Here is a 19,139-nt window from a genome sequence, read left to right as displayed (position 1 = left end):
AAAAAGCATCCAAAAGTAGGATTTCATTGATATTTGGCAACTGCACAAACACCAGGGAAAATGATGGTGCAGGGGAGATAGGCCAGGCAGGAGGTTAACAATAAAGATTCTTCACTTTGTTAAACATGACTTAAATTCACATGATTTAATGCAAGCTCCTCAGTTCTAGGTAGTTCTTGATGGAAATATAAAGAGTATTTTTGTCATTAATATGGTAAGATTATATGTGAGGCAGACCTACAGAGTGATAAATAGTGGTTTTACACACTTTTCACACAGGAAGGGATTTCACCTTAGATGTGGAATTTTCTACCAACACACATTTATAGTGGAATTAATAATATCCCTATTTTGTGCACAGAAACCAAGCTCCAAGCAATGCACCATTCTGTGAAAAAGTGAAAGCAGTGGAACTTTTAAAAATCATAATGGAATATTTTATTATCAACTGTTTCCCTGGAATGAATATGAAAGAAACAAATCCCATAAAGCTCATTTTCAAAGCAGGAAGAATGCTGAGCTAGAAACACCTTTCTGAATTAATTCACGTCAGCTTTTCCATAAAACTTTGACAAAGGCAAGAAACAGTGGTGTGAAAGCAGTGCACAGAAGGGATCACTTGCCTCGAGCTGTTCATCTTCCAGAAGTTTTATCACCAGCCACCTGATGTCATTGACTGCCTCGCTGTTGTTGAGGAAGATGAAGAGATTGTAGAACACCATGGTCTGGAGGTAGGTTAGAATGGTGTATCTGGCATGCCAAGAATTGCTTTCTGCTGTCTGCAGTGAATAAATCAGGGTGAGAAGGCAAAAATGTCAAAGAAAGCAGGCCTCTGATGGAAAGTGAACAATATTTAAGAAAAAAGCTTCTGGGAGAAGTTGCAAAGAATTTCCTTATTCAGGTAATTTTGTTTCATTGACCTTTTATCTCTAAAGTAAGCAGTTATTATTTGGGGAATAATTTTCACAGGCTTCACTTCCAAAGCAGATTGTTAAACAGAAATATATTGTAAAACCCTAAAAAAATCAGATTCAAGGACAGTTCTGTAGCTGAAGACTCATTCTGAAACTGGATTTTAAATTGTTATGCTCATGAGGAGATTTAAAGTGATCCACTACTGAATCAAATGTTAATATATCAAAATTCTGTTCCATTTGTTATCAAAAGTAAGTGACTTAAATGTTAAACAAAACACACTTACTAAGTGTTTTAAAACACTTTAAATAAAATCTTTCAGATCTAAATCAGTATTTGACTTGCTTAAATCAGTATTTGATTTAAGAGTATTGTATACTCTTAAATAAAAAGCAGAGGATGCACAAGATGAGAAGAAGCTTTAAGGTGTTTAGACCACACTCACTTGTTTTAGCACCTGAAGTACCAAAGGCACTTGCTGAGGATACAGCAAACCCTGAGACATCAAGGACAAACACATCTTAGCATCTCTTTTGAGCTCATCATAGCTGTTGTCGTTCTCCACAGGTGCAATCTAAATCAGAGCAGGGAGGGAATAAAGCTCTGTTAGTAAATAGGCACTGGTGACAGTAAAATCCTCAAAACAAGGGTAATCTCATGAAAGGAGAGTTGTCTAGGAAAAATACATTCAATATAATGCTGAAGGATTAGGTTAGCTGGGAAAAACAATCAATATTACAATAAATATTCTCAGTAAATGATCAAGATATCCTGGTGAGATGCTGGTTCCCCACTGCTGCTCTCTTGGTATCAAACCCAATTAAGTTCATATTTTAGATCCAGGTTCAAAACTGAGAGAAAGCTTTACAAAGGTCACTTTCACTTCAATAGACCTTTATTTTATGGTCACATAGATTACTGTGGGGTAATTTATTGATGTTTGTGCACTTTGGGCACACAAGCATGGATTATTTCAGAGAGGTAGGACTGGATGACACAGATTCAAAGAATACAAGAATCAGAGGAACAAGAGGAGCTGCTTAGAAAGAATTGTGTAGTCAGGAAACAAAAGAAAATAGCTCAAGGTCCCTTAGAGAATCATGGAATGGTTTGGGTTGGAAGGGTGATCCAGTTTCCCCCCCCTGCCATGTGCAGAGGTACCTTCCACTAGAGCTGGTTGTTCAATGCCACATGTAAATTGGCCTTGGAATATTATAAATATATTAGAAATAAAATAACTTCATTTTATTTATACAATCCTTCTTTAATCAAACATAACCAATAAAGGAGAAACTAAAGGATGTACCTTGAAAAACAAAGGTAGCAGCTGGAGTTGCTCTGTGACGGCCGTAGAGAAAGAACGTCCTGCACTCGCCATCAACCACTTCAGAACTGTTTGAATAAAGAGAAATTATCACTGATCAAGAAGAGAAATATGAACAACTCTGCTACACAATCTGCAGACCTCAATCACCATGTGCTAAAACATCCCCCATTCCGTGAGCTCCTTAACTCACTGGTTTTCAAGAGTTTAATGCCCTGAGTTCGCTCGTCTTGTTCGCCGACTCCATTCTCTTCCATTACATGATTCTGGATTTCTTCATCTGCTTCCATGAGGGGTCTGAGGTTTTCAAGTATCCGGGTAGTAAATTCATGGACACGAGGAGATTTAGTTGCAGCAGTGTTTGGCAAGGAAACATCTATCATGAATATGTAGGTCAACACACTAAAAAAACAAACAAAGCCAGCAGGAACACACAGTGAGCACGACTCTTGTCCAGAGAACAGTGACCTGTGAACTCCAAATGATCCAAGATCAATTGGGTGACCCTTGAGGTTAATACTTAGAGAAAATTTCCTCTCATCTTCAATTCAAAGTTATTTACAACCAAATGTCTCTTCTAAGAGCTTTAGAGATGTCAAACATAAACATAGACAAGAAATTAGTGAGGCTCTGGCACAGCTTGCCCAGAGAAGCTGTGGCTGTCCCTGGATCCCTGGAAGTGTCTGAGGCCAGGTTGGACAAGGCTTGGAGCAACCTGGGATAGTGGAAAACGTCCCTGCCGATGGCAATAGATGGGACTGGAGGAGCTTTAAGGTCCCTCTCAATCCAAACCATTCTATGAATAGACAAATGAAAAGATGAACATTCTATGAAAAGACAAATATAGAGAAGTCATCTGGAATTTCTGAAGCAAGTCTCTTAAATTGTAGATCTGATTTTTGTTACAGTAGCATTAATGCTTTTCAGGGTAATTATTTAGCTACCCAACTACCCAAATAAAAATGCAGATTTAAAACCCAAGAGGAACTGCAGCAGACAATACTGACCTTCCTATTCTCTCTCGGACGTTCTTGTAGACCTGGGTGAGTTTGGGCTCCAGGTACTTGAGCAGCCTGTGCAGCAGCTCTGGCACTCTCCACTCCTGCTGGGCAAGGCCCCCTTGCAGCACATAAAGGCGGCTGGGAATGAGAGCAGCTCATTTTTAATCACACAGAACATTCCTCCTTCCCCAGTCCCCTCCAGGCTTTGTTTGGGAATGTGCACAAGTCTGTCAGTGCACCAGAGTGTCCTTCAATGAGCAAAGATGGGTAAAAATTGCTCTCTGAAACAACAGAACTGCTGCTCTGCCAGCCTCAAACCTTCCCATTCTCTTAATTGAGTTATATTAAAAATATTATCATGAAGAATCTGCCATTGTGTGGGGAAAGCTGATTGGAGAGCATTGCCTTTGTTCCCCTCCCCTACAAGGCAGCTGGCACAGCATCCTCTCAATCCAGCTTATCTAGGCTGCATTTCCTACTCTACTGAGCCACAATAAAACAGTACAAATTCATTTTACCAGGCATCTACAAATGATCCTCCTTCACCACTCAGTGGAGATTCCAACAGCAATTCAAACAACCAGTGCAGTTTCCTAGGATCTCTGCTCTCCTGGAAAAGAGCAGGTAACAGAGATGTAAGTAAATGAGGGGGGTTGAAAATGTAAATAATGTATAAAATAAGGTATAAACAAGGAAAGTGTTGACAGATTTTTTTTGCATCCCCTGGATTTATTTATTAAATAAGGGCAATATTCAGGATGTTTTCACAATGAACCTCAACAGAAGAAAAACCCAATAAAACTATACACAGTTTTAATTAATTGGTAAATACAATCAGAATAGAAGGAATTTTAGCTTCGTTTTTGAGATATCATGCCTGAATTTTGCTGATTAGGGTTCGGGTTGACAAGCTACACTGAGTTCTGCTGAGTGATGTAAAAGAATTATTGGCCCAAGATATTTGTGACCTATCACTGACCCTGCTGCCCACCCCACAGCTCCCAGCTCACTGCAGGAATGTTAATCCACAGTGGATCCAGCTTTAGAAGACAAAAAATGGGATACTTACACAGGAGGTGGCAATGCAGGTGCCCCAGTCATTGTATGTTTCCACTGTGATGTTGGATAAAGCTGTTCGAAGCAATGGACACAGAAGGTTCCAAAGTTTTTCCACCTGCCCAGCAAACACACAAGAGAAAAGATTTTACTATTTGTACTATTTTTTACTATTTTTCCTATTTTACTTTTGTAAGATTTTACCCAGTCCAGATATTAAAATGTCTTTATTTTTGTACTGATTCTCCCAGGATTATTTTTTGGCACAGACAGCTAGGCCTGAATTAAATAAATATTTAGCAGTCCAAGGAGTACATAATCACTTATTCCTATTTGGAATTACAAACCACATCAGCTTTGCCATCTCCTTAACACCAAACTGCTCCTAGTTTTAATACTGGAGCATTTTCCCAACACCTGGCAAGAACAGGCACCAAACCAAGCAATGAATTGTGCTCTGAGATTGTGAATCAAGACCTCAACTTCTAATTGAGCTAATTATTCAAAACTACTCTTTAACTTCCAAGAATGACTCAAAAACACTGCTCCAGCACCTTCTCAAAGGTCCAGTGTTTAGAACCTCTAATGAGGCCAGCTATGATTTCAGCCAGACATCTCTGGGTGCTTTCGTGGGAGTCTGCGACCAGTTGCTCCAAGTGGGGCTGAAGAACTGGCAAAAAGGCATCATCAAAGTTTCTGAAAAGGCCCTGGAAAACAAGAGGGGAAAGGGTCTTTAGGAACTATCTAAAACACTGTCTTCCCAAGAACATCACAGAATTGTCAAACATTTGAGTTTGAAAGTGGAGAAAGTGAAATTACTTTGCTTTTTTTAAGAGCATTATACACCAGTGTCCTTCAGACCATTACAATACTCTAAATATGTTTCCCTAAGTAGTTAATCAGAAGAGAGGATTAATAGAATTACCCAGAGCAGCTTTAAAAATCAATGTTTTGCAACAGTATGAGCCCAGAAGTCTTTGGCTTTTCCATGCTCTGGGAATTGTCTACAAAATGAGAGCAATTTAGTGATTGAACTCTCCTTACCTTGAAGAGGCAAAATCTGCGAGGATTAAATTTGTCCTTTCCCTTTCTGTCTTCTAAAGACAAAAATTTTATTAACTGCTCAACAAACTTGGGATCAGAAAAGTGATCATATATAATTTGTTCTTCCTGTAATGGGAAAAAAAAAAGGATTAGCTTTGAGGTGTTTGCTTGTCACAGTGATACCCCAGTCTTTACAAGTCCCATGTTTCATTTGCATTCTCAAGGAAAGAAATGTCTTGCTTATCCACTTCCCCTTTCATTTTATAGGGAATTACCACAACCCCTAAAAATTAGTCCTTTCATTGTCATTAATGACTTTGTTCTCAAGTCTGATCATGATTTGAAAGTGCTCATTAATACAATTATTTCATGATCTCTGAGAGAAAAACTGCAAAACATTAAAACAACAACTCCTCCTGGTATGCTGATACAATAAGAATTAGAAAAATACAATTAAAAGCATCTTGTGGGGGTCTCCACATTAATCTTAAGAGAAGAAAGGAGGAGTAACATTAATATTTAAAAAAACCCACAAATTTGCAACTTTTACCTCTGTCAGCTCATCTCTCGTTCGCCCAAGCTTTGGCTGCTGCTCAGCTGGAGCATAAACTGTCATAGTTCTGAATATTAAAAACAAAAGATAATTAATAAAAAGCTGAAATTAAAAAAAAAACACTAGCACATGATGTTGCTTTCTATGTTCTCAATATTAAATAGAACTTATCCACAACTCCAAACGATTGAAATTTAAAGAAGAAAACTTACAACAGAATGAAGTTTGTTATTAAAAATTTTGCTATACAAGCAATTCAGAATTATTAGGGATAGAATACTCTACATATTTCTAATTCCCAATATCTCATTTCAACAGCAGCCATGTGGAATTTGTGCCTATAGCTCATATAGAGAGAAATGGGTAGAAAAGAAATAATAAACAAAAATCCCCAAACCAACCAACACAAAACCCAGCCAGAAATGGCACAACAAGCAAGGAGCACAAAGGAAAAAATAAACTGCATTTTTTTGGGGGTTAAATTAAGTTAAATACATATCTATAAGAAAAATTAAAAATCATAATAAACCAGGATTTTATTTCCCACAGAATTTTCCCTGCTGACTCTCCCAGCTCCACCTCAATGCTAATGCCACTCACTGGGGCCAGGTGTAATATCCCCAGTGTGTTTTCTCCACAAAACAGCAGGATTCCCAGGCTTCCTTGCTCTTTGGTAGGCTCTGGCTGTCGTAGTGCAGCCACTGGTTGTCAGCTCTGTCACCAGCTTGGATGCTGGAAGGCTTCAGGGTCCCACCTGATCCAAGAGGAAAATCAAAATTAACATGCATAAAAATAAAAAGTAGACATAGAAATTGTTCTCACAAATCACAGGGTTTTTGGAGAGGAAATAACCCCAAAAGCAAAATAAACCCCAAACTGAAAAATTACCAATTATACTACTTCTGTATCATATTTAACTATTGGCTTAGAACATTAACAACCAGAGAGAAAATAAAAGGTCCTGATTTTATGTTTAATTAAACTAGAAAAGCTTTGAAAAACATTTTAGGATAAATGTAGGATATGTCTTATATTAAATAAAACATACTTATTTCGTAGGGGCAGATGGGCACTTTCTTGTGTGGTCTCTTAAGCTGTTTAAGAATCCCAGCAACAGCTGAGATGGCCACCTAAAGAAAAGTAAAAAATGGGCATTAATGGGCATTCATCCCATACATTTCCCTTAGAAGGATGAGGCTCATCATCCCTAAAAAACCATTGAATTTTGCAGTGAACCTGTAAGGAAAGAATCCTGGTTATTTCAGGGGATAAAGGATATTAATTACTTTACAGGCCAGAAAATTCTCACTAATAATTTTGGTTTAATAATTTGAATTTAATATTGTTTTAATAATTTTTTTGGGGAAAAGAAGGTTTGTTTTGAGCCTCACTGAGGCAGCAACAGAACAAATGAAACACATTGATGACTCCCTTCAAATAACAAACTGCAGGTGGGAAAAGCAGCCATCTGCAAAAGAAATTCTGCAAAAGAACTCTGAAACAAATAAGGACTCAGTCCATCCCACATCTTCACAGTTTACAGATTTACACATGTCATGCTACAGCACTGCCAAGATTGCCATTTCTTGGACTGGAAATTTTGTACACGTGCATGGCTGGAAGGGGGAGGAGGGAGTTCCACCTCAGTTTTTGTGTTTTATCCCAGCAAAACCCCATCAGCATTTGATGTAAAGCCCAAAGAGCTGCAGACCCAGAGGAAATCCTTCCCTGGGCTCACCTTGCGAACCACAATCGCGTCGTGGTTGAGACACTGCACGAAGAATTTGATGGCACGGGGGGGCAGGATCCTGTCATCCCTCAGCAGCAGGGACAGGAAACCAATGCTTATGTGTTCAAACTTCCAGGGCCTGAAAAAAACCCCAAATATTTAAAACAGAGTGTAAATACCAAAGTTTATGCACTGGTTTTACTCAGAAATTATTACATGTGTTAAGATTATGGAAATACATAAATTAATGGCACTGTTGTAATCAATGAGCTTAACTCATTTTGGGAAACCTCTAGTGTTCTGGGAACATACAGGTGGAAAAATATAAAAGACATGATGTAAAATACCTGTAGGGATATTATTTTACAAGTTTTTTAACACAAATACTATGGAAACATTTAGAATCTATTCTGATGTCAGTGTTACAGACAGAACCAGAGCTTTTTTAAATTAAAAAATTATTAAAAACCTCAGTCACAGACCGGACTAATTAAGGAAAAAGCTGAACTCCAAGATGTGATGATGCCTTATATTAACAAATCAAACTCCCAGTGCAAATAAGTCCAAGACCATGGTAACTGTCCTCCTGGATATTGATCCATGCAACCAGCTCCAATCCACCCTGAAAAACCACTTTCATGCACAAAAAGGGGGGACTTACAGATTTCTCTGTTCCACACAGTCCAGCAGCATGTTGACCAAATTTTCATAGTTCCTGAGAGAAAGAGAGTGAGTTACCAACCATATGGTACTGAGAGATCCATTGAAACAAAGAGGAGAAGTTCCTCAACAAAAGGTGTGTGAAGGTAAAAAGGAAGAGGCAAAGAGGAAATAGAAGTGTAGAGAGAAGATCCAGAATGTCCAATGATTGTTTGGCTGCATTTTTCAGTTTAGCCACTTTGGATGATGACATTTAATGTGCAGTTCAAGGAAGCTGAACTCACCTCAGAGCTTCAGCGCTCTTCTCCTTCTGTCGCTGAATTCCCAACTGAATTTCCTCTGATCCCAGAGCTGGGAACTCTGAATTTGGCTCTCCTGACTTCTGCAGCAGAACAGCCACCTCCATGCACTTCTCTGGAACCTGTTGATGGACAGTGCAAAGATATGGGACTTGAACTTACAAGCTTTTAATGTCTCTGCTTTGGAATCAGCAGAGAATTTCCTTGTCCATAGAGACAAGCCTGAACACCAAGGAATTGATCACTCACTGCAAAATCCAGCCCAATGGTTTCATACTGCCGATGGATTTTCTCTGCCAGGTCATCAAAGAGTCTGACAATGGATGGTTTTTCCAAGGACATGGCTTTGCTAAGCCCAGAAGAGACAATTGCTGGCCATGTCTGTGCTATACAGTCCCAGTCATGCAGATTGGCCAAGCAGACCCCACTGTGGTTCCCAAGCAGACAATATAAGGCACCCTGTGGGATGGGAAAAGGGGTTTGGGAAGGTGAAACTCAGCTCATCTGTGAGATTGACACATGCACCCACACAGAATAAAAACTCAGCTACCAAATTATGAAAATGTCCATAAACATTCAGCCTCACAGTGCAAAATCTTCAGTAATTTGACAGAGTCCTCTTCATTTAATGAGATTGGAAGCCCTGCCAATTAATTTATCCACAGATTGGCTGTCTGATTTCTCAATTATGTTAGAGGAGATGATTCACAACTGCTTCACCTTGACTACAGCTTCTCAATTTCCATTCCATAACTTAAAAATAGGTGCTAAGTCACATTTTGGTAATACCTGAGCACACAGGGACATATTTAAACGCAGTATTTCTCTTGAAAATAGATCTAATGCAAATAATTCCTTCCACCAGTCATGCCTATTAGCCATGAAAATACCAGTCATGCTGATAAACAAGCGAATCCCACTTTCCCCATTAAAAATTCTCATCCAAACACTTTCAAAAGACAGCCCAAAACCAAGTTAATGAGGCAGTACTTTAAATTGCTTCTGAGTGACATCTTGCCGATCAGGACGCAGGAATTCCAGAACTAAGGGAATGATATCTCTGCAACAGAAATTGTAGGTTCCCAGAGCTGTGAAGAATGCTTGCTGAGCTTTACTTCTGACCTGAAACAAAAAAATTACTAGATAAAAGTAACATCCTCATCCATTTCAGTTATTTATGCATAAATTTTTTATCATGTGTTTGTGCACAGAACAAAATTATTTGTGAAAGGTTGTAAACACCCCACCCTGATTATTAAATCCTACTTCTTGTTTCTGGCATTTACATGGGAACAGCTACAAAGTTACAGAAGATTCTCTATGTTGCCAGAAACGAGGTGTTTTTAAGCACATTTGAAAAGCAAACAGCCAGAACAACAGATTTAGGACGTAGAATCACTTGGAGAGACCAACAAAATACTCCATAAATTTAAAAGGGGCTCAGTTTACTCTGTTTAAAAGGGGCTGCTCCTCACCTGCCCATAAGAACTCGTGGACAAACACAGAAGGTCCCTGATCATTTCCTGGTGGGAAGTTTTGTATTCACAGCCTTCCATCGTCAGAGTTCTCAGCTGAATCCATGGGAAGCACAAAGAAAGGACAGATTGTTTTTACATTTCACACATATAAAAACACCAGTGCAGGAATATTGTGATGATGACATTTAGCTAAGTATGCAAAGCAGCTTTTCAAGCAAATTAGTGGGGACTGAAGGGGAAGAATTACCTCATGCTGCAGCATAACCCTGTCGATCAGCAAGGCTCTGATGTGCTGTTTCTTTCCTTGAAGCTGTAAGAAAAGACATCCTTTGGGTGAGATTTCAGTATCAGATCTGCAAACCAGCAACCAAAGCTTCACAAAGCCAAGTCACTGACCCTGTTCTCCATTGATTTTTTCACTAGATTGAAGCTTTTCCATCGTGAATCAAACTCATGCTTGTGAGACCCTTGGAACTGCAAAACATCACTGATAATCTGTGGAAAGAAAGAGAGGATAAGAGTGATTGTTTTGCAAAACAAACCATGTGGCCTTAAGTTTCACAAATGTAAAACATACCTTTATTATTAGAAACAACGACTTGGTATCATCTTCTGAATTATCAAGAATGTAACCTACAATTGGGAGAAATGAAATTTATAATCAGACAGGAAAAGAGCTTTAAAAATTAGCAATGATATTGTTTCTGCAAAGCTTAACTTTCAGAATTACAGGCAAAGTAAACAAATACAATTTCCAAATCAATAAAATCATACTGAAGTATGACAGAGCTGGTTGTAGTTACAGGAGTGGTCAAACTTACGCAGCAATTTCCTTGTAACCCTTGCAATTGCTTCTCTGTAATTCTCCCTGGATAAATCTAAAAAAAACCAAAATATTTTCTATTAATCATACAATAGTATAAAAATCAAATTTATTGTGGAAAGCCAGAGCAGACTATTCAGAACTAGCAGTATGAACTATTATAAAAATAACCAATTGTTACATCTAAGGACATGGCTCTCATCAGTTTATCACCTCAGCTGCTTGGGTTTTATGGGTACACAACCTTCTTTACCTGCCTTGACAGTCAGTTTTATTTCTAGAGTTCAGGCAGTTCATTTAGCCTATAGGAATTGAGGAACACGCAGAGCTCCCCTCCTCAGCTAGATCTGTATCTCATGTATCACTGCTGAAAATGAAACTGTGTGTACACAGAACTCTGGTGGTGGTCATAAAAACCATTTTTAGGAAGAGAAGAATCAAAATTATGGTCTCCAAAAGAACCCATTGTTTTTACAAAAAACCCCAAACAACAAACCCAAAAACAAAAAAAAAAAAAAAAACCCACAAAAGCAAACCAAACCAAAACAAAAAAAGCAACACTTAAAGCCTACCTGAACAGACAGGGATTTACTCACCATATTCAACACCAGTGTACAGCTTTGTCTCTTCTAAAGACACCAGACTTGGGACCCTGCATGAAAATGAATTAATTATTACTACACATAACACAAATAATGAGGTATGTGCATTTCACTGGCATTTAATTAATTTTAACAAGTTAAATTTCATGGCTGTAGCACACTGACTTCTGGATTTAGTAGCAGTGTGTTGCAGTGTGTCTTAGTCCTCACATTTATAAATTAACCATTTCATGGTTCATTTAATGGGTTAATTTAATTAAACTAACCATTTAATGGTCTGACCCTTTGGGTCAGACTTTGTCAGAGGCAGGGACACCATAAAGACACCTTGAACCCAGAATTTTGATTTTCCAGTTAACAGAACCTCATCAGTTCTATTAAACAGACAGGAATTTGGTCTCTGCCAAACCTGCGAACACACTCACTGAAACACACATGGCTCCCTGTTGTTGGGAAGGACAGGAGAGTTGGAGTCCTTTCCTGACAACTGAATTTTCTGGATCTTGGTATTTACTATGAGTGTTCCACAAAAGCAAGCTTCTAGCAGCAGTTGTGTGACAACAGCAGTAAGAAAGCACTAAAACCCAGCATGAAGGAACATAATCACTGAAATTGTTTGGGATACAAAATAAATGTTACTTACAGATGAGCCACCTTTTCTCCTGTGAGAGGAGGCAGAATGTTCCCAGAGCCAATCAGGCAGTTGTGCACAATGGCAAGACACTGCTGCACATCATCTCTTAAACAAAAAGGAAAACCTGGTTACTTATCTGTTCATTGCTTGAAAATACACAAATGACAAACCATATATTTTTGGTGAAGTTTTATGGAAGGTTTTTCTTTAGTTGCATCAGTTCTAAACACTGGAGGAAGCCCTACAGAAATCAAACTGGGCTTTTTGGAGACAACCTAATTTATTTACAAACCCTAATATTTAACTTCATTTTCTGGAAAATATGGGAGATTCTATATTTCAAAACTGTGCAGGTAAGATAAACTAGTGTGAAAACTGCTTTGAAGAATTTTATTTACATCTCAGCTAAAACCTATGAAATAGCTCCTTACCCCAAGGCCAAGACAATTCCTTCAGTCCAGGCGGAGGATGAGGGAATACTTTAGGAGTGAATATTTTACAGTCTGAAGATAAATTAAAATGCAAAATGTGAACAACTTCTTTCCTGTGTTTATTTAAGGAAATTTTGATGCTATCTCAGCTGAAGTAGAGCTTTGGAAATCTTAAAATAACATCAAAATGCAACATTATAGTATTTCCCTCTCAGTTTTTGTACTGCCTGTGTGAGTGGCAGGAACTACCAGGAATGGATACATGCACCTTTCTCCATCCTACCTGGACATTTCCAGCTCTCCAAGTGCATAGAGCTCCAGCCTGGCGAGCTCAGGCTGCAGGAATGTATCCAGCAAATAAAAAGCAAAGTTTATTTCCTCAGATGAAGGAACGTGCCACTGGATGTCCAAGTTCCGCAGGTCACCTGGCTTACCCCAGTCCTGCAGCAAATAAAGATTCTTCTTATTAATCCAGCTATTTGAATTGTGTTTTTAAAAAAACAGCATTTAATATTATTAAAAAACCCCAAGCACATGGGAACTGACTGCTGCTATAAAGTTAAGTAGTTATTCTGACAAGTCTAGGAAAAACACCATTACCATAAAATCAAACAGAAAACCCAGTCCTATGTATGTCTACACATAGCTAGAAAATAACACATCTCTGAAAGCACTGAAAGGAAAAGGACTGCACTGGTCTAAATGAAATATAAATTATTCCTTTGACTGGATATAAATTCAGACACATTCTTAAGTACAACTTAGACTTTTCATACTCCCATAGAGAACAACAAAGTCATTGTGAACTTTTTCAGTTTCAGAGGAAGAATTTAAAACGATGGTGTGATTGTCAGTTTTTTGGGGGTTTGTTGATTTGTTTGTTTTGTTGGGGTTTTTGGGGCTTGGCATTTAGGACATTTTTGCTTGTTTTTAAATGATTAACTGGCCCAAATGGATGTCCCCATCAGTTACAAAACTGGACTAACTTTCAGTAACAAGAGATTATCTGCAATTGGGAATTATGTAAAAACACTTTTCAGCAAAATGCAGTTGTATATTGAAACAAGTCAGTTGAAAATTGCTGCCTTTAAACTGGAATATTGATGAATTGACCTCAAAGTCTTAACAGCAGAGCAGCACATGACTTCTGACAGTTTCAGTAACTTTTAATATTGACACCTTTGCTTTCATTTTATCTCAAGCTCATGGTAGAATCATTATTTGTCATTCTGCTGACCTGTAAAACACCACATCTCCTTGCTGTGTATTAACTTACAGTAATCATGCAATCATGGTAAAAAACACACATCACAAACCACCAGTAAGTCATATAAACTACTCAAAACTACTCAAACAACAGTCAGTATTCATTTTTGCTACCAATATACTTTAAATCAATTGTCATTTGCTCTCTATTTCAAAGCCCAAAGCATCACTTCCCATTGCTGCTACCATCATCCAGAAATCTCCAAATAAAACCATAGAGCGTACGACCGCTTTTAAAATAAAACAAACCAACAAAAAGTCAAATCCTCTAATCCTAAATAAATGAAAATCCTTGCCTTGATAGGAAAGTATTCAGAAAGAGGCTTGTCAAAGCCACCTGGCACACTGCAGTACTCTGTGGGGTAGATAAGTGTAGCAGAACGAAGAAGATGGTGCAGTAGGTTACAAGACAGAATGTAACCCTGCTTACAGGTTAAGTGTAGGGTGCGCTGCAGTATCTTCCCAAACTGCTCCCTGTACAGTAGCAGCTTCTTGCCATCCACTCGAGTGATCTGGGGGCACAGAGAGACATTGCAAACATCAGGGTCACTCTGCTCAGCCCAGCTGGGCCAGGCTCCATTCTCCAGCTCCCACTGAACTGATGCTTCCACAGCAGCTGAAAAGTTTCAGTGACACAATCTGCTCGACCCCATGCTGAATTTTCTAGCAATACTTCTGTGTTTTCTTAAATTAACTTTAAAATATTTCTATTTACCAAAAAGCTTCTTATGTTTCTCCCTGCATTGATCCCTGTTCTTTCACTCCCCCTCAATAATTGCTTTAATTTCATCCCACATACAACACTGTGTTTATTTGCTTCAAACAACAGCTACTCATGTTGCATTCAAAGTTAGGTAAAAACCAGAAGCTCTCCAGTGCCATTCACACAATATTTACATTGTTTTAACAGAAGTTTGTATTTCTCTCCTTTTAGGGGCAGGATTAAGCAGGATGCGGTGACACACAAGGATGGGAGGAACATTTTTGGGAATACCTCTGATAAAAGTTGAAGATTCCAGAGCAGTTCCTTATCTAGTTCTTCATCATGTAACACATCATCATCTAGAGGAACAAGGGATAAGCACTGCTGTCACCACGCTGCAGCCAGGTTTTCCAAGCAAGCTGCATCAGAATCCAGACGCTTCCATCCCAAAACCTGACTCCCAACCCTCCAACTCACACTGCACCCATGTCCAGCTGGAAGTCACTTAAGCTGATGTACCATCCTGAAATTGAGGAATGTCTGGAGACATTTCAAACTGCCACATATTTAAGGAATCATGGTCTTGTAGCCAAACAGATTTTAGCCTTGAAATTACACAATTGTCACTTTGGGATTTTTAGAGAGAACAATGGATTTGTGCATTGCTGAAATGAACTTGTGGAAAACATACAGAAGTTTTAGACATTCTTTTCATGCTTAACCAAAAATCAACCCAAAAGCAAGCCAGTAACACAGGAAATGTTAGAAACTTACTGCCTGTGAGGTGAGTTATGACATTGCAGCAATGTGGTACAAAAAGCTTCAAGGACTCCTCAGGGCGGCACTGCAAACAGCATCACAAAAAATCCATTTTAAAACAAAATATCTGAGGCAACTCAGCACACACACTGATAAACATCTAAGATCAGATTGCATCCCAACTCCAGTTCAACCTACAGGCAGCCTGACTGCATGATTCTCAGTCAATAAAACCTAAATTTAACATAAATGCAAGACAAATCCTGTGCGAATTAACCTCCTGAAATACTGCTATATGCAACAAGCCAATTCTACAAGACATAATATTAAGAGTCCCCTGTATTGACATGAAAAAAATACAGATATTACACAGGAAAAATCAGCAGCATTAGCTATTTTCTTTTTTAAAGAGGGAGTGAAGAGGATTTTCTCTCACTTTTACTGCAGCTCGGCACATATCGGCAACCATCCGACCAGCAACTCTTGTCTCAAATATATTTGAAACAGCAAAGTTAAAAACCTTCTCCAAGGCAACCTAAAAATGAGGACAAAAAGATGGAGGTTGCTTTAAAAAAAAACCAAAACAAATTAGGTATCCCTAAATGTTTGATGTTACAAAGAAGGCACTATCTCCATACAACCCTGTGTTTTTTTAAACCAAAACCCCACAATCCACACAGAAAAAAAAAATCAGAATAGAGAGCCAGAGAAAGCAGCTCTGTGGAAAGCCTGAAATGTTCTCTTTGGGAAGAGAGGAGGTGGATAACTCTTGATGACTAATGTAAGTTCAGGGTAATTCTGGAAAACTACACAGAAAATGTTTTCCAGGAATAAGCCACAGGCTGATGACAGGAAAACTTATTGCACATGTCACAGTGAAGGAAAGCCAAGACATCCCTCAGTTAACAAGTAAATAGGGAATTAAATAGCAACTATTTAAGTCGTTTTAAAGCAGATTATTTCCATCCAACACCTTGCAAGGCAAGCTCAACTATATACAATGTGGGTCCCATGAATACTTTAATATTGGACAAATGGGAAAATACAAATTAAATACTTAATGACAATGAAGAATTAACTTAAGACTTGCATTTACCAAAAGTTTCTAAACACAAATCATATCCAAGTGCCAATGTTCAAAATGTACAAAACCTGGCATCTCCAAGTATATATTTATTTAAAAGAAATATAGGAAAGAAGCTGTCCATGTAATAACCTGGATTCTCCACCCTCTTCCTCTGAGTTATTTCAATCCAGGTAATTTTTCTGATCCCATTAACCACGCAGCTCCTTGAACAGCCTCTTTGGCCCAGCTGAAGAAGTGGCAGGGAAGGGGAGAGAAAAGGAACTCAGGGGCTTGGGTGGGTCAGCATTATCAAGACAGAGAAATCTACAACCTAAACTGTTGTAGGGATAAAATAAGTGGTTGGAATGATCTCTTTTTGTGTTTATCATCAGTTTGCAGGAGAACTCTGTAGGGATGTAAATAAAATCATGAACCAAACTGACACAAATTCAAGCTGCCCCCTCAGCCCTTTCCTTGGTTAAATGTGGAAGTTCACATTCACAAAGGAAGGAAAGGATTTGAATGCTGTCAACCCAGAATTAAGTTTCCTAAAAGGGATGAAGCCCATGTTCTACATACCTTAAAGATATCCTTTGAACACTGGGTAAGGATTGTACTGAAAGTAGAAGAGAGACCCAGTTCCACCAGACTCTCCAAATGAGTCATTTTCTCTGTTTCAGTCTCCTCTCTGGTTTGTTCTAATGTGCTGCTCTCTATAAGTCCAAAACATCTACACAAATAAACCAAATAAGTGCAGGGTTAGCAAGTGAAACTGGAAAGTTTTATAGAGTTCTTCATGCAAAGCTTTCCCCCATCCTTAGCTCACTCACCTATCCATAAACTGCAGCACAAAATCCTCAAATTCAGCAGATGCAGAGCACAACTCTCTCTCCACCTACAATTTTCCAACACAAAGGAAACACATAAGGTTGGCTTTGATGAAGAAAACAAAGTTTATTTTCTATATTAACTATTCCAATGTCCAAGTGCTCCATGGAACAGTTATTGCAGGTTCCTGACACTGTCCTGTCCCCATTTCCTGGCCTGGATGTGTATCCAAATAACCTCTTGGTGAAATCAGGTCTGCCTCCATGGATACAACCTTTGGCCTCACCACTGATCCTCCTTTGCAGCAGGAGGTCAGTGAGTGCCAGGGTGCTGCCAGACCTGCTCTCCTGGCAGAGATTTACATGAAATATTCACTGAACAAACTCCTCTTCGTTTTTGAGTGCTGCAGCTCTGGAGCAATGAAATTCACCTTTTAAATTGGGCAACCTGCAGCTCTCTGAGCTGCAAAGTGTCCCAGCAGCAAACAGGTGTGGTGATAAGGGGGATAAAACTCCCTGTCTAATGCTGTTACTATCTCCTGACTGGAAGAGATTAACAAGTATCTGGAGGCAGAGCAATAGAATCTCAATCAGGGAAGGGAAACAGGACTTTAAAGAGGAGCAGGGGTTTCTTTAGGAAGAAAACAGCCCTGAAAATGAAGGAAAAAGCCATCTAATGCACTATTTAAAATAACTACAGAGTCCAACATTCTCCTCAAGGCAGGGAAAGCTCCAGGTTAAATGACACCACACAGGGCCCTGAGCAATTTAGTTTTGACATAAAAACATTAAATTACCTGAATTTAACATTCTCTACAACAAGCTGTGACTAAGAACCACTGCTAAAGCATATTTGCACAATGGTACCAGCTCCACTGATAGAAACAAACAGGATTCATATCTTTGCATACACTTTGCATACAAAAATTAAATTGAAAACTAAACTAGAGCTTTGTTTTTATACCAACCCAGCAGTCTTACCTCTGAAAGATCATCTCTTTCTTGCAATACAGATGAACAATCTACTAAAGGCACCAGAGTAGAAAATGTTGCAATGAACTGGAATGTAATCTGTTGAGAGGTACAAGCAGCTCTTTAATGAGTGTTATTGTATCTACAATCTACAGTTAAGGTATAGGATCATTCTTTAGGATGTCAAGAAAATGATACTAAAAAACCCAAATAAATCCAAAACTCAATTCTTCCACCCTAAAACTTCAACAGCTTTTTCAGATTTCATACATAAAACTTAACAGTCAGCACTGTAAAAACAGTCACAATTTTTTAAGGAACATAGCCATTATCCTGTGCTGAAGCTGAAAGCTACAAAACCCCAATATTTACATTGTTTTAAGTAAATTAATATGAATTTCTGAAAACATGGACTTTTATAACTTAATATAATGAAAACCTAGTGATAAAGGGCTTCCTTTTGATCTTAAAAGACTAAGAATATTTGCTAGGAGCTGTGGAGCAGCTATTTAATCCTGTTGTTCAGAACAGCCCAAAAAGTCAGTACAATGTTTATCACAACTACTTTGCCCTGTTAATAATATTAAACTGCATTTGCCCTGTTGTTATATTAAATTTTTAGGAATAAAATTGTGCAGAAAAAAAAGGCTGATAAATTCTGATAAACAGCAGTTACCGGCTTTCAGAAAAACAGAAAATATTTCTCTATAAAATATTAGTTGGCTGGTTATGTTCTAAAAAGGCAGTATTTGTACACTCACCATGCACTTGCTGAAGTCATTTGGGTCCACCCCAGGCAAGGCTCTCATCAGCAGAGGTAGCATGTGTGTGGGACCCTCAGGGAACCACTTCCCCCCGGACACCAGGCTCCGAGCCACCCCGATGACACAGCTCAGGGTGGCTGTGAGCTGATGGGGCTCTGTCAGGGTCTCAAGTGCGGGATATGTTCTGGAAAACACAAAGATATGTTGTGTAAAATGGGAGACAGGCAGGTTGG

At 38.7% G+C, this 19,139-nt stretch overlaps 1 protein-coding gene across 1 annotated transcript in view; it reads right to left on the bottom strand.

Moving 5' to 3' along the window:
- PSME4 (proteasome activator subunit 4) overlaps nt 1-19,139 on the bottom strand; it is a 43,832-nt gene that overhangs the window by 6,481 nt on the left and 18,212 nt on the right. The window contains exons 11-43 of the mRNA XM_058020335.1: nt 18,904-19,090; nt 18,152-18,241; nt 17,174-17,238; nt 16,923-17,073; nt 15,714-15,812; nt 15,293-15,362; nt 14,810-14,877; nt 14,112-14,327; nt 12,833-12,990; nt 12,128-12,223; nt 11,479-11,534; nt 10,881-10,937; nt 10,637-10,692; nt 10,456-10,554; nt 10,307-10,369; nt 10,057-10,152; nt 9,572-9,703; nt 8,831-9,040; nt 8,567-8,703; nt 8,284-8,337; nt 7,632-7,761; nt 6,942-7,023; nt 6,494-6,647; nt 5,891-5,960; nt 5,341-5,466; nt 4,851-5,003; nt 4,310-4,414; nt 3,759-3,850; nt 3,247-3,378; nt 2,433-2,641; nt 2,222-2,307; nt 1,361-1,489; nt 624-779 (exon numbers count right to left, since the gene is read on the bottom strand). Of these exons, the coding sequence (XP_057876318.1) occupies nt 624-779; nt 1,361-1,489; nt 2,222-2,307; nt 2,433-2,641; nt 3,247-3,378; nt 3,759-3,850; nt 4,310-4,414; nt 4,851-5,003; nt 5,341-5,466; nt 5,891-5,960; nt 6,494-6,647; nt 6,942-7,023; nt 7,632-7,761; nt 8,284-8,337; nt 8,567-8,703; nt 8,831-9,040; nt 9,572-9,703; nt 10,057-10,152; nt 10,307-10,369; nt 10,456-10,554; nt 10,637-10,692; nt 10,881-10,937; nt 11,479-11,534; nt 12,128-12,223; nt 12,833-12,990; nt 14,112-14,327; nt 14,810-14,877; nt 15,293-15,362; nt 15,714-15,812; nt 16,923-17,073; nt 17,174-17,238; nt 18,152-18,241; nt 18,904-19,090 (3,784 nt within the window). The remainder of the gene's footprint in view (nt 1-623; nt 780-1,360; nt 1,490-2,221; nt 2,308-2,432; nt 2,642-3,246; nt 3,379-3,758; nt 3,851-4,309; nt 4,415-4,850; nt 5,004-5,340; nt 5,467-5,890; nt 5,961-6,493; nt 6,648-6,941; nt 7,024-7,631; nt 7,762-8,283; nt 8,338-8,566; nt 8,704-8,830; nt 9,041-9,571; nt 9,704-10,056; nt 10,153-10,306; nt 10,370-10,455; nt 10,555-10,636; nt 10,693-10,880; nt 10,938-11,478; nt 11,535-12,127; nt 12,224-12,832; nt 12,991-14,111; nt 14,328-14,809; nt 14,878-15,292; nt 15,363-15,713; nt 15,813-16,922; nt 17,074-17,173; nt 17,239-18,151; nt 18,242-18,903; nt 19,091-19,139) is intronic.

The sequence above is a fragment of the Melospiza georgiana genome, chromosome 3 (genome assembly GCF_028018845.1).
Source record: "Melospiza georgiana isolate bMelGeo1 chromosome 3, bMelGeo1.pri, whole genome shotgun sequence".
Classification (NCBI taxonomy): domain Eukaryota; kingdom Metazoa; phylum Chordata; class Aves; order Passeriformes; family Passerellidae; genus Melospiza; species Melospiza georgiana.
The sequence above is the reverse complement of the archived record's forward strand: the minus strand, read 5'-3'. Positions and strand labels throughout refer to the sequence as shown.